At 56.8% G+C, this 21,913-nt stretch overlaps 1 protein-coding gene across 2 annotated transcripts in view; it reads right to left on the bottom strand.

Moving 5' to 3' along the window:
• ALPK1 (alpha kinase 1) overlaps nucleotides 1–21,913 on the bottom strand; it is a 65,912-nt gene that overhangs the window by 29,233 nt on the left and 14,766 nt on the right. For both annotated transcript variants that reach the window (XM_059695499.1, XM_059695497.1), the window contains exons 2-3: nucleotides 9,248–9,419; nucleotides 6,180–6,334 (exon numbers count right to left, since the gene is read on the bottom strand). In XM_059695499.1, coding sequence (XP_059551482.1) covers nucleotides 6,180–6,334; nucleotides 9,248–9,371 — 279 coding nt within the window. In that variant the 5' untranslated portion in view covers nucleotides 9,372–9,419. The remainder of the gene's footprint in view (nucleotides 1–6,179; nucleotides 6,335–9,247; nucleotides 9,420–21,913) is intronic.

Raw genomic sequence — 21,913 nt, 5'->3', positions numbered from 1 at the left:
CGGAGGGAGCGTCCGACGGCCGGACTCACACGGCTCCTCGAGCTGCGGGGACGGGACTCTGTCACGGCTGATCCCATTTCACCAGCTGAGACGGTCACACGGCCACGCCTGGGCGGCCAGAGGGAAGCTGGAGCTCCGGCCACAGGTCAGTGGACGACCAATGGGCGGCCTCCAGCGAGCAGGCCTTCGGCCAGGGCGCCCGTCTCCCCGTGCTGGGAGCGGGTCCCGGGCGTGAGCAGGGCTCCTGGTTCTCTGAGTTGATGTCAGAGCTCGAACTCAAATGCCTGGCACTTACTGACAGTAAAGCTTTGCCGAGTGAAGGAAGGCATATCGGTTGCCTTCACTTTGCTTTCTGTCTCCTGACGGAAAAGACCTAAGTGATTGATTCAAACCCCAAAGCTGCCCGGCCGGCGTGGCTCAGTGGTTGAATGTCGACGTATGAGCCAGGAGGTCATGGTTCGATTCCCAGTCAGGGCACAGGCCCGGGCTGAGGTCTCCATCCCCAGTGCGGGGCGTGCAGGGGGCAGCCGATCCATGACTCTCTCATCATCGGTGTTTCTCCCTCCCTCTCCCTTCCCCTCTGAAATCAATAGAAATATATTTTTAGAAAAGCTTTATTTTCATATTCTCGTCTCACTGTGCAGAAATGGTTCTTTCCAGAAACGTGAACGTTACTGGAAACAAAGGTGGCGCCCAGAGGCGGCCTGTCCCCGATCCTCGCGCCCAGGCGTGTCCCCGCTGCCGTGCCCGCCATCGCAGAAGCAAATGCCGTCGGTGCTTTAGAGAAACCCAGCATGGCGCCTGCCCAGCCCTGTCTCTCGGGCCTCGCTGTTCTCCCAGACGCCCAGCGCCCTGCCCGGCACTTGAAACCCTGGCCCCGCGTTTCATCTCTCCCCTCGGAGTGTAAACATTGTGCCGAGTGAAAGGAGCTGAAGGAGGGCTCACTTTCCCTTGAAATCTCATGCTTCACTGTGAGAGGGAGCAAATCCGTTCTCCGACCAGAGCGGATAATCCCGCGGGTCAGCGTGTCAGGCGGGCGACAATCACCGCAAACACAAAGGCGGCCCCTCCTCCTCCCCCGGCACAAAGGGCCTGGGACACACATCACCCACGAAGACGAAACAGCACTTCAAAGCCTGCGGGGCGATCGGACCGCCATCCCCCTGGCGGGACCGGGAGGGGGGGCCGAGCTGGGGGGCACTGGCGTGAGGTAGGACTGAGGTCCCCGCAGCCCGCAGCCCCGGGAAGCGCCTGGCCTCCCCGGGCAGCTGATGTGTCCACAGACGTTTTAGCAACGAGCAGTGGCAACACCTCGGGAGGGTCCCGCCCACAGGGGAGAGGGCACAGCTCCAGATGCGCTGCCCGCCGTGCCAGCCACACTCACGAAGCCACGCGCTGCCTGCTGTGCCAGCTCTCCAGTCCCACTCGCCACGTCTCAAGGGCGTCTGAGCCACGCGAGCTGGGCCTGACCCCTGGGCAGCCAGGCCCCGCCAGACCAGCTTCCTTCAGGCCGGCCGCCTCCAGCAGCTCCTGGGGCCCCAGGGAGACCCGGGGGGAGGGGGGGGACGGAGAGGGGCTGCGAGTCCCGCCCCTCAGTGGTCTGACCCCGGGCGGGTCAGCTCCCTGCACCCAGCGTCCTCCTTGTTACGATGAGAGGGGGAGGAGGTGGGTCACCGGAGGCTGCTCTGAGGATTAAATGAGACGCTTGTGCACGTTGCAAACTGCACAGGGATGTAGGAATGACAGTCACTCCCCACGCCTCATGGCCACTGACGCAGGCAAGGCATTCAACCCTCTCCCCGCATCCTCCCAGCCACCTGCCTCCCTTGGCTGCAGCCCCCGGTCGGCTTAGCCCAGGGGTCTGTGTGTCTGGTTTTGGGGGGGGGGGGTGGGACGGTGGGGATTTGCTGCTCTGGGGATTTACTCACAGAGAGGCTGTGACGTAGCTCAGGGTCTTTCCTGGGTTTTTGTTTTGAAGGCAAAGACAGTGTGTAAGTTTTGGGAATATATCCTAAAAAAAAACCCCAAAACACCCACCAGAAAGAATGTATGCACCCTTGTGTTCATAGCAGCACAATTTACAATAGCTGAGATCTGGACACAGCCCAAGTGCCCATCAGTAGACGAGTGAATAAAGAAGCTGTGGTACAGCTACACCATGGACGACTATGCAGCCATAAAAAAAGAAGGATCGCTTACCCTTTGGGGCAGCATGGAGAGACCTGGAGAGCATTATGCTGAGAGAAATAAGCCAGCCAGAGACAGACAAGTATCACATGACCTCACTCACATGTGGAATCTAAAGAACAAAACGAATTGACCAACAAAATAAGACCTGAAGCAGGGAGGCATGGACCAGACTGACATGCCTCCATGTGGGATTGGGGGACGAGAAGAGATAAACTGAAGACTTATATACTTACTAGAGGCCCGGTGCAGGAAATTCGTGCACAGCTGGGGTCCCTAGGCCTGGCTGGTGATCAGGGCTGATCTGTGGGGCAACCCTGGGGGGATCAGGGGCTCCCACTGGCACCCACTTTGGCTGGCCTGGGGCCTGCAGGCTGGGGGCAGCTCCTGTGTTGAGCGTCTGCCCCCTGGTGGTCAGTGCGCATCATAGTGACCGGTGGTTCTGCCGGTTGTTCCACCGTTGGGTCAATTTGCATATTAGGTTTTTATCATATAGGACAGGCACAGCCCATGGACATGGGCCATAAGGTGGGGAAGACCTGGGGCGGGTGGGGGGGGGGGTAGGGACTGGGAGGTGGGGGTTAACAGGAGGAAAATGGGAGACATCTGTAATTCTATCAACAATAAAAAGGACATTTAAAAAAGACAATGTCTATACATTTATTTGCCTGTGAAATAAAAAGTTTAGGGTATTGTCATTGCTTGTAATCCCTGGTCTCCAGACATATTTTATTTGAGAAACAAATCCATAGAAGCACACACAGTCTCTCCCTTGACACTCATCCGAGACAATGTGGGTGAGAAACTATGACCTGGGGCTTCCTTAGACCCCGAGCTGAATCCCGACCCCAGACCATCCCCTGGTGGAGGCAGCAGGGCCATCAGCTCCCGGTCGGTCCGTGAGCTCGGGACTAAGCATGCCAGCGATGTTGGTGAGATGCTCCCTCCTTGGCCTCATCCCAAGGATACGGGCCTGGGTCTGGGAGGGGCCGGCCAGGGTCAGTAGCTCAGACGGCACATCACCCTGATGACAGGTGGGGAGTGTGCTCACAGGGGGGAGAAGTGAGCCCACAGTTGTGCATACACGAAACACAGAGTTTACTTTGTATTATTATTATTTACGTACTAGAGGCCCAGCGCACGAAATTCATGCACTGCGGGGAGGGAGGGTGTCCCTCAGCCCAGCCTGCACCCTCTCCAATCTGGGACCCCTCGGGGGATGTCCGACTGGTGGGGTAGGCCCAATCCCACAGGGCCTAAACCGGCAGTCGGACATTCTTCTCACAATCCGGGACTGCTGGCTCCCAACCTCTCACCTGCCTGCCTACCTGATTGCCCCTAACTGCTTCTGCCTGCCAGCCTGATCACCTCTTAACCACTCCCCTGACAACTTGATCGACGCCTAACTGCTCCCCTGCCGGCCCAATCGCTCCCAACTGCCCTCCCCTGCTGGCCCAATTGCCCCTAACTGCCCTCCCCTGCTGGCCTAATCGCCCATAACTGCCCTCCCCCGCAGGCCTGGTTGCCCCCAACTGCCCTCCCCTGCCAGACATCTTGTGGCAGCCATTTGTGTGAGGGTGTGACTGTCAATTTGCATATTACATCTTTATTATATAGGACTAGAGGCCCAGTGCATGAAATTCATGCATGGGTGCAGTCCCTATGCCTGGCCAGCAATTGTAGTGTGAGCATCTGGTGTGGAAGGGCAGGTCCCAGTTAACCTCTGGGTTCTGGGTAGCACCTGGGTCCCCAAGCCCCTGTGTCCCCCCCTCTGCCTGAGTGATTGGGCCCCTGCCAGGCTCCCTTAGCACCTGGGAGCCAGCAGAGGCCCTGTCCTCGGCCACCACAGCTGGTCATCTGGGGGGCGATCGGTGGGGCTATTTGGCCCCACTCTCACCCGCCTTGGCCTGGCGCTGCCTGCTCACCTGCTCCACCATCCTGCCGCGGTCCCGCTCTGGTCAGGGCCCATTGGGGCTGGCAGTGCCTCCACTGCCACCCGCTGCCAGCACCACATCCCTGATGCCTGCCATGTTCCATGCCCCCCTGCCTAGCGGTCAGCACACATTATAATTAGTGGTTCAACTCTCGGTTGAACTCTCAGTCGAAGGGACAATTTGCATATTAGGCTTTTATTATATAGAATTATTTTCCATACAAACAACTGCAAACCTACGTTTGCCATCCCCCCCATATTTAAGCTCTCCAACTTTTATTTATTTATTTATAATATACTAGGGCAGTGGTTGGCAAACTGTGGCTTGCAAGCCACATGCGGCTCTTTGGCCCCTTGAGTGTGGCCACGAAGTTTCAATCGCACTGTACGTGCGCACCCGCACGTGGTATTTTGTGGAAGAGCCACACTCAAGGGGCCACAGTTTGCCGACCACTGTACTAGGGGCCCGGTGCATGAAATTTGTGCACTGGGGGGGGGGTCCCTCAGCCCAGCCTGCCCCCCCTCACATACTGGAAGCCCTCAGAGGATGTCCTACTGACGGCTTAGGCCCGCTCCCTGCTCCCCTTGGGGAGCAGACCTAAGCCACAGCCTTTGTGGGAGGCGACCGGGCTGATCAGGGGAAGGCACCAGCCTCATCACCCCGCTGCTGCAGCCACTGCCAGTCACTGCAGCCACCAAGGTGTTTTCATCAACACGGACTCCAGTCCCTTCACCATGAAAATATGACAACTTTCTTTAGGCATTTTCAAGATGTGTCTTTCATAGGATGACATTTCTTTCTTTCTTTATTTTTTTATGCTCACCTGAGGATATGTTTCCATTGATTTTTAGAGAATGTGGAAGAGAAAGGGAAAGACAGAGAGAAACATCAAAGTGAGAGGAACACTTTGATTGGTTGCCTCCTGTGTGAGCTCTGACCTGGGCCCCGGCCAGGGAGGAGCCTGCAACCTAGGTACATGCCCTTGGTCAGAATTGAACCCAGACCCTGCCATTGGCAGGCCAAGGCATTATCCACTGAACCAAACCAGCTAGGGCAGGATATGACATTTCTTAGCCCTCCAGCAGCGGACTTTTGTTTTTTTCTCCAGGAGTGTGGTGAAAAACCCTAGATCACCTTATTGGATTCTTATTACCCAAGTTACTAAGAATATTAGCAGTGGCATACAGGGAGCTTAGCCAATAACAGGTCAGAAAAGGTGTTTCCTCTGTAGTTCACTCCAATCGCAGGCTCCGCCCCTGCCCCTCTGATCCTGGCTCCACCCCTGCCCAGGCCTGAGGCCTCTGGCTGAGGACTCTGGCCTGAACAGGGGACCCCCAGCCCCCTCCAATCACCTGCTCCACCCTTGCCCACCCTTCCTCCCTCGCCACCTGCCTGGCCAACAGGCCTGGACACTTCAGTGGCGGGACTGAGGGGACTGGGCGCCGCCATCTTGTGGCTATGGGTGTGGCCATCTCTGTGATGGAGTGACAACTAATTTGCATATTACTCTTTTATTGGATAGGATTTTTATTGATTTCGGAGAGGAAGGGAAAGGGGGAGAGAGATAGAAACATAAATGATGAGAGAAGATGATTGATCGGCTGCCTCCTACACGCCCCACACTGGGGATCGAGCCCACAACCCAGGCATGTGCCCTGACCGGGAATTGAACTGTGACCCCTGGTTCCTAGGTTGATGCTCAACCACTGAGCTAAACCGGCCGGGCATTTCAGGGCCCTGACTTTTAGTAAGTAGCATTTCAAAACAAGAATGCAACATGGCACGGTGCAGTCAAAACCGCAGCTCTGGCCGGCAGACAGGTGAGCATTTCAGGACACAGGTGTCTGCATAGCCCCACTGTGCGTCCTCCTCCCCTCGCTTGGCCTGGTTTGTAGGTGCCTGGCCTCAAGATGCTTTTCTAAAAGCTGTTCCCTCCCATTCGTCAGCTGGCTAAGGGGGACACGGGGAGAGGCTGTCTTAGGCCTGAGAGAAACTCAATCGATGGCAGTGCATAGGGCGACATGCCTGGCGGGTCGGGGAGCAGGTGGGGCGTCCTACCAGTAGCTGCTGCAGCCCAGCGCCCACCAGGTCCTGCAGGTTGGCTTTGTCCTCGGGGCCTGCGGCCGGCTTGTACTGCCACTTCTCGGGCACGAAGGGCCACGCCATGTTCTTGGCCTCCTGGAGGAGGGTCCACAGCTCGCCAGGGAGTGCAGCTGGAAAGGTCAGAGTTCAGGTGGGGAATGGCTCTCAGAGGAAGGCGGTGGGCCCCCGGGTTGTGATGAAGTGCCTCAGTGGCAGAGACACTGCCCCAGGCCCCCCCGGAATAACAGCGAGGGGCTCCCTGCCCCTCCGGGCAGACGGGGCAGTGGGGCATGGAAAGGTTCAGGGGGACGCGAAGAACTTCCGCGGGCAGCTCTGCGTGAAGTCAGACAGGATGCAGGAGACACAGGCTCCCTGTAACGTGAGAAAGGGACTGTCCGGGGTGCACCTGGGGCCGCAGCTGCAGCTGCAGACACCACCTGGGCCCCTCTGCTCCCACCCCTCCCTCACCCACACTTTCACTGCGATGGGACTCTAATGCAGAAAAGAACATGGAAAACCCAAGTGGAGTGTGAAATGGTATCAGTCTTCTGTGAAATGTCCTTGCCTCATGGAGCAGATCTATTTAATCTCTTTTTAAAGACATATATATTTTTATTGATTTTAGAGAGGAAGGGAGAGGGAGAGAGAGATAGAAACACCAATGATGAGAGAGAATCATGGATCGGCAGCCTCTTGCACACCCCACACTGGGGATTGAGCCCACAACTTGGGGGCATGTGCCCTTGACCGGAATAGAACCCAGGACCCTTCAGTCTGCAGGCCAACGCTCTATCCACTGAGCCAAACTGGCCAGGGCTAGTTAATCTCTTTGCGGGCACCACACCTAACTAGCACACCCATCCACATCTTCTGTCCAAGCGCAGTGAACTCAGAAAGCTCTGGAAATTTGAAGGTTTTTCCTTACATTTGATGCCCAAAGCAGTTTGAAGTGATGAGACGCTAATTGCAGTTGTGTTTATCCTACAGAGCGAGCTCAGTCAACAATTTTGCTGCAAAAATGTTCCCGTTTGACTCTGGTCGCCACCCAGTTCCTGCTGGTGTGTGGGCGTCCAGAGGCCACATGCCATTCAGTGCCTCCCAGACATCTGGGGACCTCTGGATTCCGGAGCCCATGTGTCACCAGTTCTGCCTCTCCAGGTGTGAGCTGTGCAGACACCGCAGATGCAGCATCCCTCCAACAGAGCTTGTCGCCTTCCCTCCAGCTGTGTCTCTCTTCTGTCCTCTGCTCCCACACTCACCGAGTCCCCAGATCGGACACCAGGAGTCAGTCTGGACTTCATGCTCTCTCTTCTCTCTGAATCTAAATGGGTATCAAATCCTGTGGATTCTGAAACCCATGTCCCTCTTCACTAGGAGTAATTCCCATCGCATTCACTGCCCCCAGTCTTGCCCACCCATCCCATCTTCTGCCTTGTTGATCCTAGTTTTTTGCAGCACAGGTGGCTGGGCATGGGCCTGCACCGAGTTCTTTAATGGTTTTCACACCTGCTGGCCCTGTTTTGCCTGCTCTCTCCGAACCCCGCTGAGGTCAAGCTCAGCCCACCAACAGCATTCAAGGCAAACATGTCACTTCCTGTCAGCCCACCTGCCTCCCGTGACCTGAGGTGCCCTCCTGAGCACCCACAGATCTCCAGGCCACGCCCCTCTCAGCACACATCCCACAGAAATTAGTGAGAACATCAAAGACATGAAAAGGGACCCCAGTCGGAAATTGAGCGTACGCTAACTGAAATGAAGAATAATTTGCAGGGAATCAACAGTAGAGTAGAGGATGCTGAGAATCAAATCAACAATTTGGAATATGAGGAAGCAAAAAACATCCAATCAGAAGAGCAAAAAGAAAAAAGAATCCAAAAATATGAAGATAGTGTAAGGAGCCTCTGGGACAATTTCAAGCGCACCAACATTCGAATCATGGGGGTGCCAGAAGGGGAAGATAGAGCAAAATATTGAAAACCTATTTGAAGAAATAATGACAGAAAACTTCCCCCACCTGGTGAAAGAAATAGATGTACAAGTCCAGGAAGCGCAGAGAACCCCAAACAAAAGGAATCCAAAGAGGACCACACCAAGACACATCATAATTAAAATGCCAAAGGTTAAAGATGAAGAGAGACTCTGAAAAGCAGCAAGAGAAAAGCAGTCAGTTACCTACAAGGGAATACCCATACGACTGTCAGCTGATTTCTCAACAGAAACTATGCAGGCCAGAAGGGAGTGGCAAGAAATATTTAAAGTGATGAATCGCAAGGACCTACAACCAAGATTACTCTACCCAGCAAAGCTCTCATTCAGAATTGAAGGTCAGATAAAGAGCTTCACAAACAAAGAAAAAGCTAAAGGAGTTCATCACCACCAAATCAGAATTACATGAAATGTTGAAGGGTATTCTTGAGGAAGAAAAGGAGGAGGAATAAAATAGAACCAGAGGCATGGAAACATGGAACAGACTGACGAATCTCAGAGGGAAAGGGGGGGGGCGTGGCGGGGAGAGATTTACCAAAGAACTTATATGCATCACCTATGGACACAGACAATAGGGTGGTGAAGACCTGGGATGTGGCATGAACCGGGGGGAGGGAGGCATTGGGGGACAATGGGGGGCATCTGTAATACTCTCAACAATAAGGATTTTCAAAAACAGAAAGAAATGTATTGATGACCAAGACAAGAGAGATCGGACTGATGCGGTGACACGTTTATGGAAAGCAGAGACGTCTATGGAAACGGGTGAGGCACAAAGGCCCCGTGTGAGAGAAAGTACGTGCCACCATGGAGAAGTGGCCTCCGTTTCTTCATAATTGAAACGTGCGGGCACCAGCCCCCTCGGAGCCTTTGTTCCCCTGGAACCTCACTGTGTCTTGAGGCCTCCTGTTTACTGAAGCCGAAAACGAGAACTGACAGTGATTCACGACGACAGAGTGGCCGTCCCCCTGCCCTCGCAGCCCCCCCATTCCTGCCCCAGATCCGCGGTCCTGGGTCATCTGCCTGCCTGGGGAGAGACGGGGGCCAGGGGACCTCACCTCCGTGCGGCGGGTCCTCGTCCCCACGCTGTTCCCGCCCAGGTGCGCCGGGAGCCGCTGCCAGCTGCTGCAGCAGGTGCAGGCACTCCTGCAGGTGTGCGGCCACAGCGCCCGGGCTGTCCATGCCCCTCCCTCACGCGGGTGCAGGTCCCTGGTCCACGGGCTCAGCCACCTAGGAGAAGACATCCCTTCTCAGTAAATGAGCCCTTCGAGGTGATTCGCTGAGCATCCATGACCTGTAAGACTCGGGGAGACCAGGAAGGTGCAGACAGCCTGGGGGCTCTATGGGGTCTCTGCGAATTCCCTGCAGGGCCCGGTCCAGGCGGCAGCCCCTCTGGGCAGGTCCCGGAGACACCCACCCCCCCGCCCCCCAGGGATGTTGGTGGAGCCACAGGGAGCCGGCAGAGCAACGCACCTCTGATGACATGGCTTCCAAACCCCTCCGGTCCGCCCCTGGGTCCCGGCGACACCGCCGCCTGCCCCTGCGGAGTCCCCAGGAAGCTTCTGGCTGATGTGCCTGCTACTCAGACACAAGCCCACGGGAACCCACTGCTGATTCTCCGCGTGTGTCCTTTGTGGCATTTGGAGTAAGATAGGCAATGACAGCCCTGGCCGGTGTCGCTCAATGGATAGAGCGATGCTAATCAAGCAGGTGAGGGGGTGATCGGGCTGGCAGGCAGCAGTGGTTGGGGCGATCAGGCAGGCAGGCAGGTGAGAAGTTGGGAGCCAGCAGTCCCGGATTGTGAGAGGGATGTCCCACTGCCGGTTTCGACCTGATCCTGAGGGGTCCCAGATTGGAGAGGGTGCAGGCTGCGCTGAGGGACACCCCACCTCCTGTGCACAAATTTCATGCACTGGGCCTCATTTTTAAAAATAAGCCTCAACAGGTCCTTTCTAAACAAATTGCTAAAATAGTGCTTTAGAGAAGAGGAAAGCGATCACAGACGAAGAGCCCAGTACTCAAGGGGCAACAAAAAGGATGCCACTGGCTAAATCTAAGCATGCACTGTACAAAGCTGCAACCGCCTTGTGGAAAAATAAGAAAGAAAAAATATACACAAACACCAACAGAGTCCACGTCGGGAGGAGAGAGACGGGCATAAAGTGTTCTCAGATCTTTGAGTTGGTTAGGGGGAGGGGAAACATTAACTTTGGACGGTGACAAAAATGTTAAGCTAATCCCTAAAAAATTGTAATAAGACATATAACGTTAAAACTAGTAGAAGGGAAAAAAATGAAGAAAATTTCAAGAGAAGGCGATAAAAAAAATTAAGAAATACTCTCCTAGGTCACTTGCAGGCCCAAGAAGTCATCATCATGGAAACTAGAAGCTATTCGAATGGAATGGTAACTGCTGTGTATCGGAACATGTGGAGCCCCGGCCGGTTTGGCTCAGTGGGTAGAGCATAGGCCCGTGAACTGAAGGGTCCCAGGTTCGATTCCAGTCAAGGGCATGTACCTCGGTCTCAGGCTCAATCCACATCCAGGGCATGTGCAGGAGGCAACCGACCGATGCGTCCCTCCCGCATTGGTGTTTCTCTCTCTCTGTCTCTCCCCCTCTCTTCCACTCGCTCTAAAAATCAATGGGAAGAATATCTTTGGGTGAGGATTACCAAAAGCAACAGAAAACAGAAAAACACGTTGAGTTCAGTCAAGTGAGACATGAAGTAGGAAGAGTCCGAGTGGCGGATCGCGGAGGGAGACAGAGGGACGCGGGTGAGCACAGGGGAACGGGAGATGGTGTGCGGACCTTTCCTTAAGTTCGTTATTCCCTCTGTGGGCATCCATCATGTTCTGTGCACAGTACACCTATTTCATACTTGTTTGATGTCCGTTAGACTTTATTTTTTTTAAAATATATTTTATTGATTTTTTACAGAGAGAAAGGGAGAGAGATAGAGAGTTAGAAACATCGATCAGCTGCCTCCTGCACAGCTCCCACTGGGGATGTGCCCGCAACCCAGGTACATGCCCTTGACCGGAATCGAACCTGGGACCTTTCAGTCCGCAGGCCGACGCTCTATCCACCGAGCCAAACCGGTTTCGGCTAGATTTTATTTTTTTAAAATATATTTTTATTGATTTCAGAGAAGAAAAGAGAGATAGAAACATCAACAAAGAGAGAGAATCACTGACCCCCTGCCTCCTGCACATCCCCTAATGGGGATGGAGCCCGCAACCCCGGCATCTGCCCTGACCAGGAATCAAACCGTGACCTCCTGGTTCATAGGTCGAAGCTCAACCACCGAGCCACGCTGGCCGGGCTCTATTCGACTTATAATGAAAAATTAAAAAGAATAAAATGGAGCCGAAACCGGTTTGTCTCAGTGGATAGAGCGTCGGCCTGTGGACTGAAAGGTCCCAGGTTCGATTCCGGTCAAGGGCATGTACCTGGGTTGCGGGCACATCCCCAGGGGGTGTGCAGGAGGCAGCTGATCGATGTTTCTCTCTCATCGATGTTTCTAACTCTCTATCTCTCTCCCTTCCTCTCTGTAAGAAATCAATAAAATATATTAAAAAAAAAAAAAGAATAAAATGGAAACTGGGCCTCTGAGTGTGGCTGAGTTATAAACATGGATCTCTGCCCTCAGGGCTGTGGCCCCCGATTCCATGGCAGGGGCCGGGCAGGGGCCTCCCGGGTCAGACGGAAATCGCCGGGGACAGACGCAAGGACGGGAAATCAGGCGGGGACAGACTCCGGGAGCAGGTCCTCTCTGTGTTGAGAGCCCGGGATGAGCACACGTGGTCAAAACAGCGAGGGGGGCCGGCGTGGGAGCCATCAGTGTAACCATCGCTTGGCTGCCAAGAAACCCAGTTTACTTTCTCAGTCCATTTACAAAGAACAGGAGAGCGTGTGCGTGATGTTTTTAATCAGGACTTTGGGAAAGGCTGCAGGGGACGCGCAGTTCTTGCCCGAGCGCACAGCTGGGTAACTCAGGACGGAGGCCCCGCCCGGCCCTGCCTGTGGCCGTTTGTCACACCTGCGGGTGCAGGAAGGCAGGGGGGTTCCGGGTCACGGCGGGGCACCTGCCGCCTCAGGGAGACGGAGGAGGAAGAAGAAAAGGCCGCCATCGCGGGCGCCTCTCGCCGGCTCCGGTTACCTCTCCATCAGCGCGGTGACACCTGCGAACATTAGCCTGGCCCCGGCTCCCAGGGCGACACCGGGGGTCAAGGTGAGCCGGGGCCTGCCATCTGGTCCCGCTTGAGGCTCTGGGCGCCTCTTCCGGGAGGTGGTCTCCGTGTCTCTGACCCCAAAGGAAAGGCGGCCTCCCTCTCAGACAGCTGCCCGCACGTGGCCCTGAGTCCAGGGCTGTCCTCAGCCACGGAGCAGCCGGAGCAGGAACAGGCCTTGCAGACGTGGGAGGCCCATCGGAAAGGCTGCTCTGGAGGTAGACGGCCCAACCCAGGTGGAGAGGGGGAGCCAGGAGGCAGGGCCGGGAGGCGGGGAGGGGAGGCGGGACCGGGAGGGGTGAGAACCCGGGTCTGAGGTCCCTCAGCCGCACTCTGCTTCCTACTAAACAGAGGCCTGCCTTCCGGAGGGAGACACAGCGGGAGGGCTTTGCTGGAAGAGGAACTGTCCATCCTTAAGGAACAGCCTGGCTGGTGTGGCTCAGTGAACAGAGAGTCAGCCTGCGGACGGAAGGGTCCCGGGTTCGATTCCCATCAGGGCACGTGCCTGGGTTGCAGGCTTGATTGCCAGTGTGGGGCATCCAGGAGGCAGCCGACCCAATTCTCTCCCATCATTGATGTTTCTCTCTCTCTTTCGTCCTCTCTGAAATCAATAAAAATATTTTTTAAAGTATTTTTTTTTTAAAGAAAGAAACAGAGAGGCCTTGCCTGCTGACGAAGGGGAAGCTGGTTCCCAGTGGCGATGCAGACCCGCCGCCCACCGTGACAGGTGCGGGTGGAGGTGCCCGTGGAGGTGTGCGGGGCCCCTGCAGCGGGAAGTCGCTAGGGCAGGGACACGTCACATGATTCTCACGAGGCCAGCGATGTGGGGATTAAAGTTAATTTCTCAACAAAACCCTTTCCAATCTGTGTTAGTTATACTCCCAAGGCCGGGAGAGTGATTTTGCAGAGCCGTGTGGGTTTTTGACCCACCTGTCTTGGAGAAAGGGGTGAGGGGTGAGGGGGCTCCAAAATCATAGGAGAAGAGAAATGGTCTTGAAATGAAAGTTGCTGTTTCACCGTCAAAGTCATCAAAGGTGACAGGTTCACTCACGCCCCTGCCCTCAGGCTCCCTGGCTGGGATTTGGGATTTGGGTTCTGTGCCCCGCTGGCCTTGGGCCAGCCAGATCCCGGTGTCCTCGTCGGGGGAGAGAAAGGGAGATGAATGGTTCCAACCTCAGAGTAATTTTCCTTTGATTTTTACAGAGAGTAAAAGAGAGAAACATCGATGTGAGAGAAACACATCTACTGGTTGCTTCCTGCACGCGCCCTGACGGAGAGAGAGGAGCTTGTAACCAAGGTACGTGCCCTTGGCCGGAATCGAACCCTGGACCCTTCGGCCACAGGCCGACGCTCTATCCACTGAGCCAGACAGCCAGGGCTCACAGAGTCCTATGAGGTGAGTTAACATGTGCAAACGCAGGCGCCTACCACGGACTAAGAGCTTCGTAGGGATCAGATATTATTGTTTAAAAATGAAATTTCCTTTTTAAAGAGATCGTCCAATGTTTTCTTTAGTCTATTTGGGTTCGGTGCCTTGCTGGCCTCGTTGGCATTTATGGGTTTGAGAAAGGAAACCGCTCGGCTGTGCGAAGTCTTCAGGCTCTTGCTACCCTTCCCAGCATATCGCCCCGTGACAGCGATTACCCCCTAACGGAACCTCCAGATCCACACGCAATTAAGGAACAGAAATCCGATCCCACACTGAAATATTATGACGGCCAAGACATTTTCAGGAAGAAAGATGCGAGTTTTATTTGCATGAAAATGAAACCCGAGGACCCAGCCTCCGAGGGTTAATCAGCTGTTGGCCGCCGCACAGGCGTGGGGAGCCCCCACCCCCCAGTGGCCAGGGCAGCTCCCGGGATTACAGCCCAGACAGGAACGACGGCCCTTATCCGCGTCTTTGCTCCCAGACACACACGAAGCTCGTTATTTATTTTATACTTAAAGTGTCAGGGGCGCCGGGTGGGGGGCCTGGGCTGGGGATCGCAGACCACACTCCGGGCGGACAATAGCGTCCCCCGTGTGGCCAGCGATCACTCAGCGCCTGTGGGTCGCCGGGGCCGCTGGGTCTCGGCGGGAGCCTCCCTCGGGCCTGGGAACCAGGGGGGACTTGTGTCTCCTCGAGGGGCAGCCCCTGTGAGGGACGCCCGCGCAGCACCCACACATTTAGGGGCCAAACCTCCACACGCCAACCGCTTCAGCCTGTGACCCCCAAGCCCAGCCCCGCAGCCAGGCTCTGCCCACAAGGATTGCCCTTCTCCCGTGTGACCTCAGGGGAAAGCGACGGAAAGAAAAGACAGCACGGTCACCGTTTTGCTCATCTTCCTCTTGGCTGCAGAGCAGCCCACGTGCACACACATGTGGAGTTCTCCCTCCTCCACCTCCTCCTCCCTCCTCCTCCCTTCTCCTCCCTGCTCCTCCCTGTTCCTCCCTCCTCCTCCCTCCTCCTGACTGCTCCTCCCTCCTCCCTGTTCCTCCCTCCTTCTCCCTCCTCCTCCCTGCTCCTCCCTCCTCCTCCCTGTTCCTCCCTCCTCCTTCCTGCTCCTCCCTCCTCCTCCCTGCTCCTCCCTCCTCCTCCCTGTTCCTCCCTCCTCTTTCCTGCTCCTCCCTCCTCCTCCCTGCTCCTCCCTCCTCCTCCCTGTTCCTCCCTCCTCCTTCCTGCTCCTCCCTCCTCCTCCCTGCTCCTCCCTGCTCCTCCCTGTTCCTCCCTCCTCCTCCCTGTTCCTCCCTCCTCCTCCCTCCTCCTCCCTGTTCCTCCCTGCTCCTCCCTGTTCCTCCCTCCTCCTCCCTCCTCCTCCCTCCTCCTCCCTGTTCCTCCCTGCTCCTCCCTGTTCCTCTCCTCCTCCCTGTTCCTCCCTGCTCCTCCCTCCTCCTGCCTGCTCCTCCCTGCTCCTCCCTCCTCCTCTCTCCTCCTCCCTCCTCCTCCCTCCTCCTGCCTGCTCCTCCCTGCTCCTCCCTTCTCCTCTCTCCTCCTCCCTCCTCCTCCTCCTCCTCCCTGTTCCTCCCTGCTCCTCCCTCCTCCTGCCTGCTCCTCCCTCCTCCTTCCTTCTCCTCTCTCCTCCTCCCTCCTCCTCCCTGTTCCTCCCTGCTCCTCCCTGCTCCTCCCTGTTCCTCCCTCCTCCTCCCTCCTCCTCCCTGTTCCTCCCTCCTCCTCCCTGTTCCTCCCTGCTCCTCCCTGTTCCTCCTTCCTCCTCCCTCCTCCTCCCTGTTCCTCCCTGCTCCTCCCTGCTCCTCCCTCCTCCTCCCTGTTCCTCCCTCCTCCTCCCTGTTCCTCCCTCCTCCTCCCTGTTCCTCCCTGCTCCTCCCTGCTCCTCCCTCCTCCTTCCTTCTCCTCTCTCCTCCTCCCTCCTCCTCCCTGTTCCTCCCTGTTCCTCCCTGCTCCTCCCTCCTCCTCCCTGCTCCTCCCTCCTCCTCCCTGTTCCTCCCTCCTCCTTCCTGCTCCTCCCTCCTCCTCCCTGCTCCTCCCTCCTCCTCCCTGTTCCTCCCTCCTCCTTCCTGCTCCTCCCTCCTCCTCCCTGCTCCTCCCTCCTCCTCCCTGTTCCTCCCTCCTCCTCCCTGCTCCTCCCTCCTCCTCCCTCCTTCTGCCTGCTCCTCCCTCCTTCTGCCTGCTCCTCCCTCCTCCTCCCTGTTCCTCCCTCCTCCTCCCTGTTCCTCCCTCCTCCTCCCTGTTCCTCCCTGCTCCTCCCTGTTCCTCCCTCCTCCTCCCTCCTCCTCCCTGTTCCTCCCTCCTCCTCCCTGTTCCTCCCTGCTCCTCCCTCCTCCTCCCTGCTTCTCCTTGTTCCTACCTCCTCCTGCCTGCTCCTCCCTGGCTCCTTTGGTGAGAAAGACTCCCTCAGACCCCCAGGCACCCTGCTCTCTGGGACCACAGAGCCCGGGCCCTGCTTTCTCGGGGCTGACATGGAAGCGAGTAGCTGAGGTGCAGGACTCCGTACCTCCTGCGAGTTCTGTCACTGAGTCAGGTGCCGCGGGAATGTGCTCAGCGTCACTCGCCTGATGGGCAGGTGGCCGTGGTTTGGGGCCGCGGCACGCATGGCGCGGGAGCTCCTGGAGCGGGAGGACTCGTATCTCCTTTCTCTACCGAGGAGGGTGGGGTCGGAGACGGGCCGCCAATTCCACTCCTCGCTTTCAGCGAATGGGGGCACCTTCACCCGCACAGAACTGACACAGGAAAATGTTTTTTAAAAACAGTGAATTTAAATAGGCAAGTGAAACACCCCCGATTACTGGAGACAAGAACATTGTTTTCTGCTGTTTCCTTAGCACCTGGCTTACCATGTGAAACACTAGGGACTGATTTGCAAACTCCTGGACGGGAGTCAGCATTTCCTGGTGCCTGGTGGACACGGTGCTCCACTCCTTTGCGGTTACGGAGGAACAGAACGGACTTTCCTCAAAGTCGCCCTCACTGGGAAGGAAGACAAGCAGGTAGGTCAGCCGAGAGGAAGCGCAGCCCCTCCCGCCCGCAGTCAGGCTCGCCACACCAGCTGGAGAATTCAGTCCACCTCCCATCCCCCCAACCCCTTAACGGGAGAAAAGGCGTATCGGATCCTGGCCGAAGGCAACAGAGGAACTGGACTGATTATCCTATGTTTACAAGATCACACTGAGGCAGGTAGCAACTGATAGGGCCCCCGGTGAAGATCTGAAAAGTCGGAAGTTGGGTGATTTGTCCACGTTCCTGTGGCAGCTCCGGGGGTCTGGGGGAGGTGGTCGGACGCAGCGCCAGACCTCCCACCCACGGGGTTTCCCCTCGAGACGGCTCGGTGTCCTGGCTTTTGGAGAAGAAACGAACGACCACGCTGAAAAGCAGGTGCTTGACTCTGGTCGCTTGCTGATTCCGTGAGAGAAACGTGCGTCCTAGTCGCTCAGAGAAATAGGCTCACGTCTCAAGTTTTAAAGAACGGAGATGATAACGGCTGCACTTTTGTTTTGTGTTTGTAGGCTATTTTACCATTGATTTTAGAGGGAGCGGGAGGGAGAGGGAAAGACTGAGAGAAATGAGGATGTGAGAGAAACACATCGATGGGTGGCCTCCTCCATGCGTGCCGACCAGGGCCCGGGCGGGGAGGAGCCTGCAACTGAGGTCCGTGCTCTTGACCGGAATCGAACCTGGGACCCTTTGGTCCGCAGGAGACGCTCTATCCACTGAGCCAAACCGGCCAGGGCTCCAGGGCTACGTAACATTTTCAATCCCAGTTTATCATCACAGACACCAGGGCAGGCAGAGGCGGGTGTGGTGGGGGGGGGCGCTCTGTCCGAGGGAGCACCTGGGGGGGCTTGAGCCTGCGCACGCACTCAGAGAGGCAGGCTCTGGGCTTCCCAGTGGAGAGATGAGGGCGTCGGGTCACACCCCACGGGGCTTCTAAAACCATTTGCCTTCCAGCTACCGACACAGCCCTGAATATTTCAGAACACACCCATGTGCCCACACAGACAGGCTGAATGGGAGCTGCCAGGACTCAGCTTCCAGCAAAACAATTCTGTGAACACACACACACATCCGTGACTGACGTCCTCCCTCACTTCACCAGTAAACCGGCTCCTGCCCAGCCTGCCCCTAAGAAAGTTAATCGAATGCTTGGATTTCCTCTACCCAGCCTGAAGGAGACGCCTGAATGGGGCAGCTACTCCCGCCAGCACACCACCGTTTTCAGGGTGGGTGACGCCTGCTGACAACCAGGTCTCCAGGGCCCTGACGCGGTAACTCGGGCCAGAAGCCCCCACTCTGTCCTCTCCGGGGAGGGCGTCTGCCTCCTACAGATAATTAAAAACTCAGCGATGCCCTGCCCAGGATGTCTCTCGCCTTTTCCTCCCGCAAAAGGAGAAACTTCGGCTGGAAGATTACGGTTCTCTCTTTCTCTGAGGCGGAGTGCACCAACTGGCGTCGCCGCATTCAAAGCAGGGGCAGCCCGGCCGCAGGCAGCCGCCCGAGGAGGGCGGGCTCTGTGCGCGCAGCCACATGAAAGGGCTCTTTTCATCCCGCGGCGTGGAGTGTAAACCGGGGGGGCCTCGGCACAGCGCGGCCGCGACCTCTGAGGTAACGGGATTTACATTACTTTCTGACAAGAATTAAATGAGGGCCTTGTGGCCACACGAGCAGCCGTGGAGGCGGCAACAGATGGGCCTGAATGTGCTCCCCGGGAAAACCACGGCGACATCTGTGGCTCCACAGCCCGGTGGTCGCAGCCCGCCGCGCCAGGCGGGGCTGGGCGAGCGTGTGTGTGTGTGTGCGTGTGTGTGCGTGCGTGTGTGTGTGTGTGCACATGTGTGTGGTGTGTGTGGTGTGTGTGGTGTGTGTGTGTGGTGTGTGGTGTGTGGTGTGTGCTGGAGCCGCCGGCACAGGGTTGGCCCCTGTTGTCACCATCCGATGGAGAGCGTGTCCTGCTCGCCTGTGTGCACCCGGCGAGTCTGAGATGATGTCTCTCCGTGGACCGGAGGCTCGGCCCCAGCGGCTGATCACGTCTTTCAGGGCAGCCTCTTGGCGACGGGCTCACTTTCGGGCCCGGGCGAAGGGCGCTGCTGTCTGCGGTTGATGGGGTGCGTTCACACGTGGCCAAGACAACACAGAGACCCTTCCCCGGGCATTCTTCCTCCGAATCTCTCTCTTTCCTCCTCCAAGGGGCGTCCTGTTTTCACCAGGAAGTCTCAGTCCGTTTCCTGCTTGAGACCAAGTCAAGAGACCTTGCATCGGTGACCTTGAAGGGCGACCTTGAGGGGCGTGAGGGAGGCTCCTGGAGATGGAGGGAGGCAGGCAGGAGGAGAGCGAGCGGCTGGCCCGCCGGCCAGGCCAGGCCCCCCATCCCGTCCACACGCCCCTCTCCCCCATGCTCTCCGCTCTCCGCGAGGGACCAGGGCGGATGGACCTGGAGCCGAAGGCTGGGCAGGGAGGCGAGGGGGCCAGGATGTGCTCTCCAGTCCCAGCGGGAGGAGGGACGGCTCCCTGGCCTGCAGCCCCCACAGCGAGAACAGAGGCTCTGGATCCAAGTGCCCACGTCTGGCTGGGCTGCGGCTGGTATGAGGCGGGGGCGACGTCCGTGTGCCTGTGTCCTGGGCTGTGAAGCAGAAGGAAGCAGCGTCCACCTCGTAATCAGACAGGAGTCGCGTCCCCTGGGGCAGTGCTTCTGGCCTGGCTTCGAGGCCCTTCTCACCCTCACTGTGCGGAGAGGGGTTCCGAGGCCCCAGGGCAGAGCCCAGCCTCTCGATGAGTCTTTCAAAATGAGTAGCACTGTGCTCCGCGTGTGTGGAAATTCAGAAAGTGAACTTTTCAAAAAAAAAAAAAAAAACCTTTTATCTTTGGCTTCTAGGAACTAAGGTTATACTTTAAAATCACATACTTTTCAGCCCTGGCAGCGTTGCTCAGTGGTTAGAGCACTGGCCTGGGCACTGGAGGGTCTGGGGTTCGATTCCCAGTGAAGGGCACGTGCCTGGGTTTCGGGTTTGTTCCCGCGCCTGTTGGGGCACGTGCGGGAGGCAGCCAATCAGCGTCTCTCTCAGATCGGTGTTTCTCCCCCGCCCACTCTCTCTAAAGAAACCAGTGGGAAAAAACGTCCTCACTCCTTGGGTGACGATGAAAGAAGAAATCACATTCTTTTTATAATGAAACTGTGATTTGCTGTAACAAACGTGCTCATGACCCAAAGCAGCCGGGCATCGCCAAGCTACGGTAGAGCCTGCCGGGAGGCTGATAAAATAATACACTGAGATGAAAAAGGGAGGGTCAAGCCATATTTCTAGCCCCTCTTCCTGGTGCAGAAACGGAAGCAGGCCGGGTTCTCCATGGAATGTTCCGGAAGAAAGTGGTTGGATGCCAGCGAAATCCGTGCAACACACTGTTCCGAACAACAGCAGCAGCAGGAAGAGGCCGCCGGCCTTCGACCCCGAGGCCCTCCTGCTGTGAAAGCTCAGGCTGCAGGGGTTCAGGTAAACGTCCCACACGGACTCACATCCGCAGCCTCTGCTCTGTGTGGCTTTTAAAAATATATGTATTTAAAAATAAATAAATAAATAAAAATAAAAATATATGTATTTTTATTGATTTCAGAGAGAAAGGGAGAGGGAGAGAGAGAGAAACATCAACGATGAGAGAGAATCATGGACTGGCTGCCTCGAGCCTGCAACCCGGGCCTGTGCCCTGACCGGGAATGGAGCCGTGACCTCCTGGTTCGCAGGTCGACGCTCAGCCCCTGAGCCACGCCGGCCGGGCTCCCTGTGACTTTCAAAGGACCCAGGTGTGAGCCTCAGCTAGTGGGTGGAGCCTGGTGCCCTGTGAGGCTGCTTCTCCGGGAAGCAGGTCCACAGTCAGGCCCCCTCTCGCCATGGCTTCCTGTCACCGTGGACGTGACGGGGATGAAACAGGTGCAAGCACTTTATTTTCACCAACGGGGAAGCCCTCCCTTCCTGAGGCTGCACACGCACAGCTCATCTCCCCGTTGCTGTCCTCCTGTCCCGTTGCTGTCCTCCTGTCCTGTTGCTGTCCTCCTATCCTATTGCTGTCCTCCTGTCCCGTTGCTGTCCTCCTGTCCCATTGCTGTCCTCCTGTCCCGTTGCTGTCCTCCTGTCCCGTTGCTGTCCTCCTGTCCTGTTGCTGTCCTCCTGTCCTATTGCTGTCCTCCTGTCCCGTTGCTGTCCTCCTGTCCCGTTGCTGTCCTCCTGTCCTATTGCTGTCCTCCTGTCCCGTTGCTGTCTTCCTGTCCCATTGCTGTCCTCCTGTCCCATTGCTGTCCTCCTGTGCTATTGCTGTCCTCCTGTCCCGTTGCTGTCCTCCTGTCCTGTTGCTGTCCTCCTGTCCCATTGCTGTCCTCCTGTCCCGTTGCTGTCTTCCTGTCCTGTTGCTGTCCTCCTGTCCCATTGCTGTCCTCCTGTCCTATTGTTGTCCTCCTGTCCCGTTGCTGTCCTCCTGTCCTGTTGCTGTCTTCCTGTCCCGTTGCTGTCCTCCTGTCCCATTGCTGTCCTCCTGTCCCATTGCTGTCCTCCTGTCCCGTTGCTGTCTTCCTGTCCCATTGCTGTCCTCCTGTCCCATTGCTGTCCTCCTGTCCCATTGCTGTCCTCCTGTCCCGTTGCTGTCTTCCTGTCCCATTGCTGTCCTCCTGTCCCATTGCTGTCCTCCTGTCCCGTTGCTGTCTTCCTGTCCCATTGCTGTCCTCCTGTCCCATTGCTGTCCTCCTGTCCCATTGCTGTCCTCCTGTCCCGTTGCTGTCTTCCTGTCCCATTGCTGTCCTCCTGTCCCATTGCTGTCCTCCTGTCCCGTTGCTGTCTTCCTGTCCCGTTGCTGTCTTCCTGTCCCATTGCTGTTCTCCTGTCCCATTGCTGTCTTCCTGTCCCATTGCTGTTCTCCTGTCCCATTGCTGTCCTCCTGTCCCGTTGCTGTCTTCCTGTCCCGTTGCTGTCCTCCTGTCCCATTGCTGTCCTCCTGTCCCATTGCTGTCTTCCTGTCCCATTGCTGTTCTCCTGTCCCATTGCTGTCCTCCTGTCCCGTTGCTGTCTTCCTGTCCC

This window comes from Myotis daubentonii, chromosome 5 (genome assembly GCF_963259705.1).
Source record: "Myotis daubentonii chromosome 5, mMyoDau2.1, whole genome shotgun sequence".
In the NCBI taxonomy this organism is placed as follows: Eukaryota; Metazoa; Chordata; class Mammalia; order Chiroptera; family Vespertilionidae; genus Myotis; species Myotis daubentonii.
The sequence above is the reverse complement of the archived record's forward strand: the minus strand, read 5'-3'. Positions and strand labels throughout refer to the sequence as shown.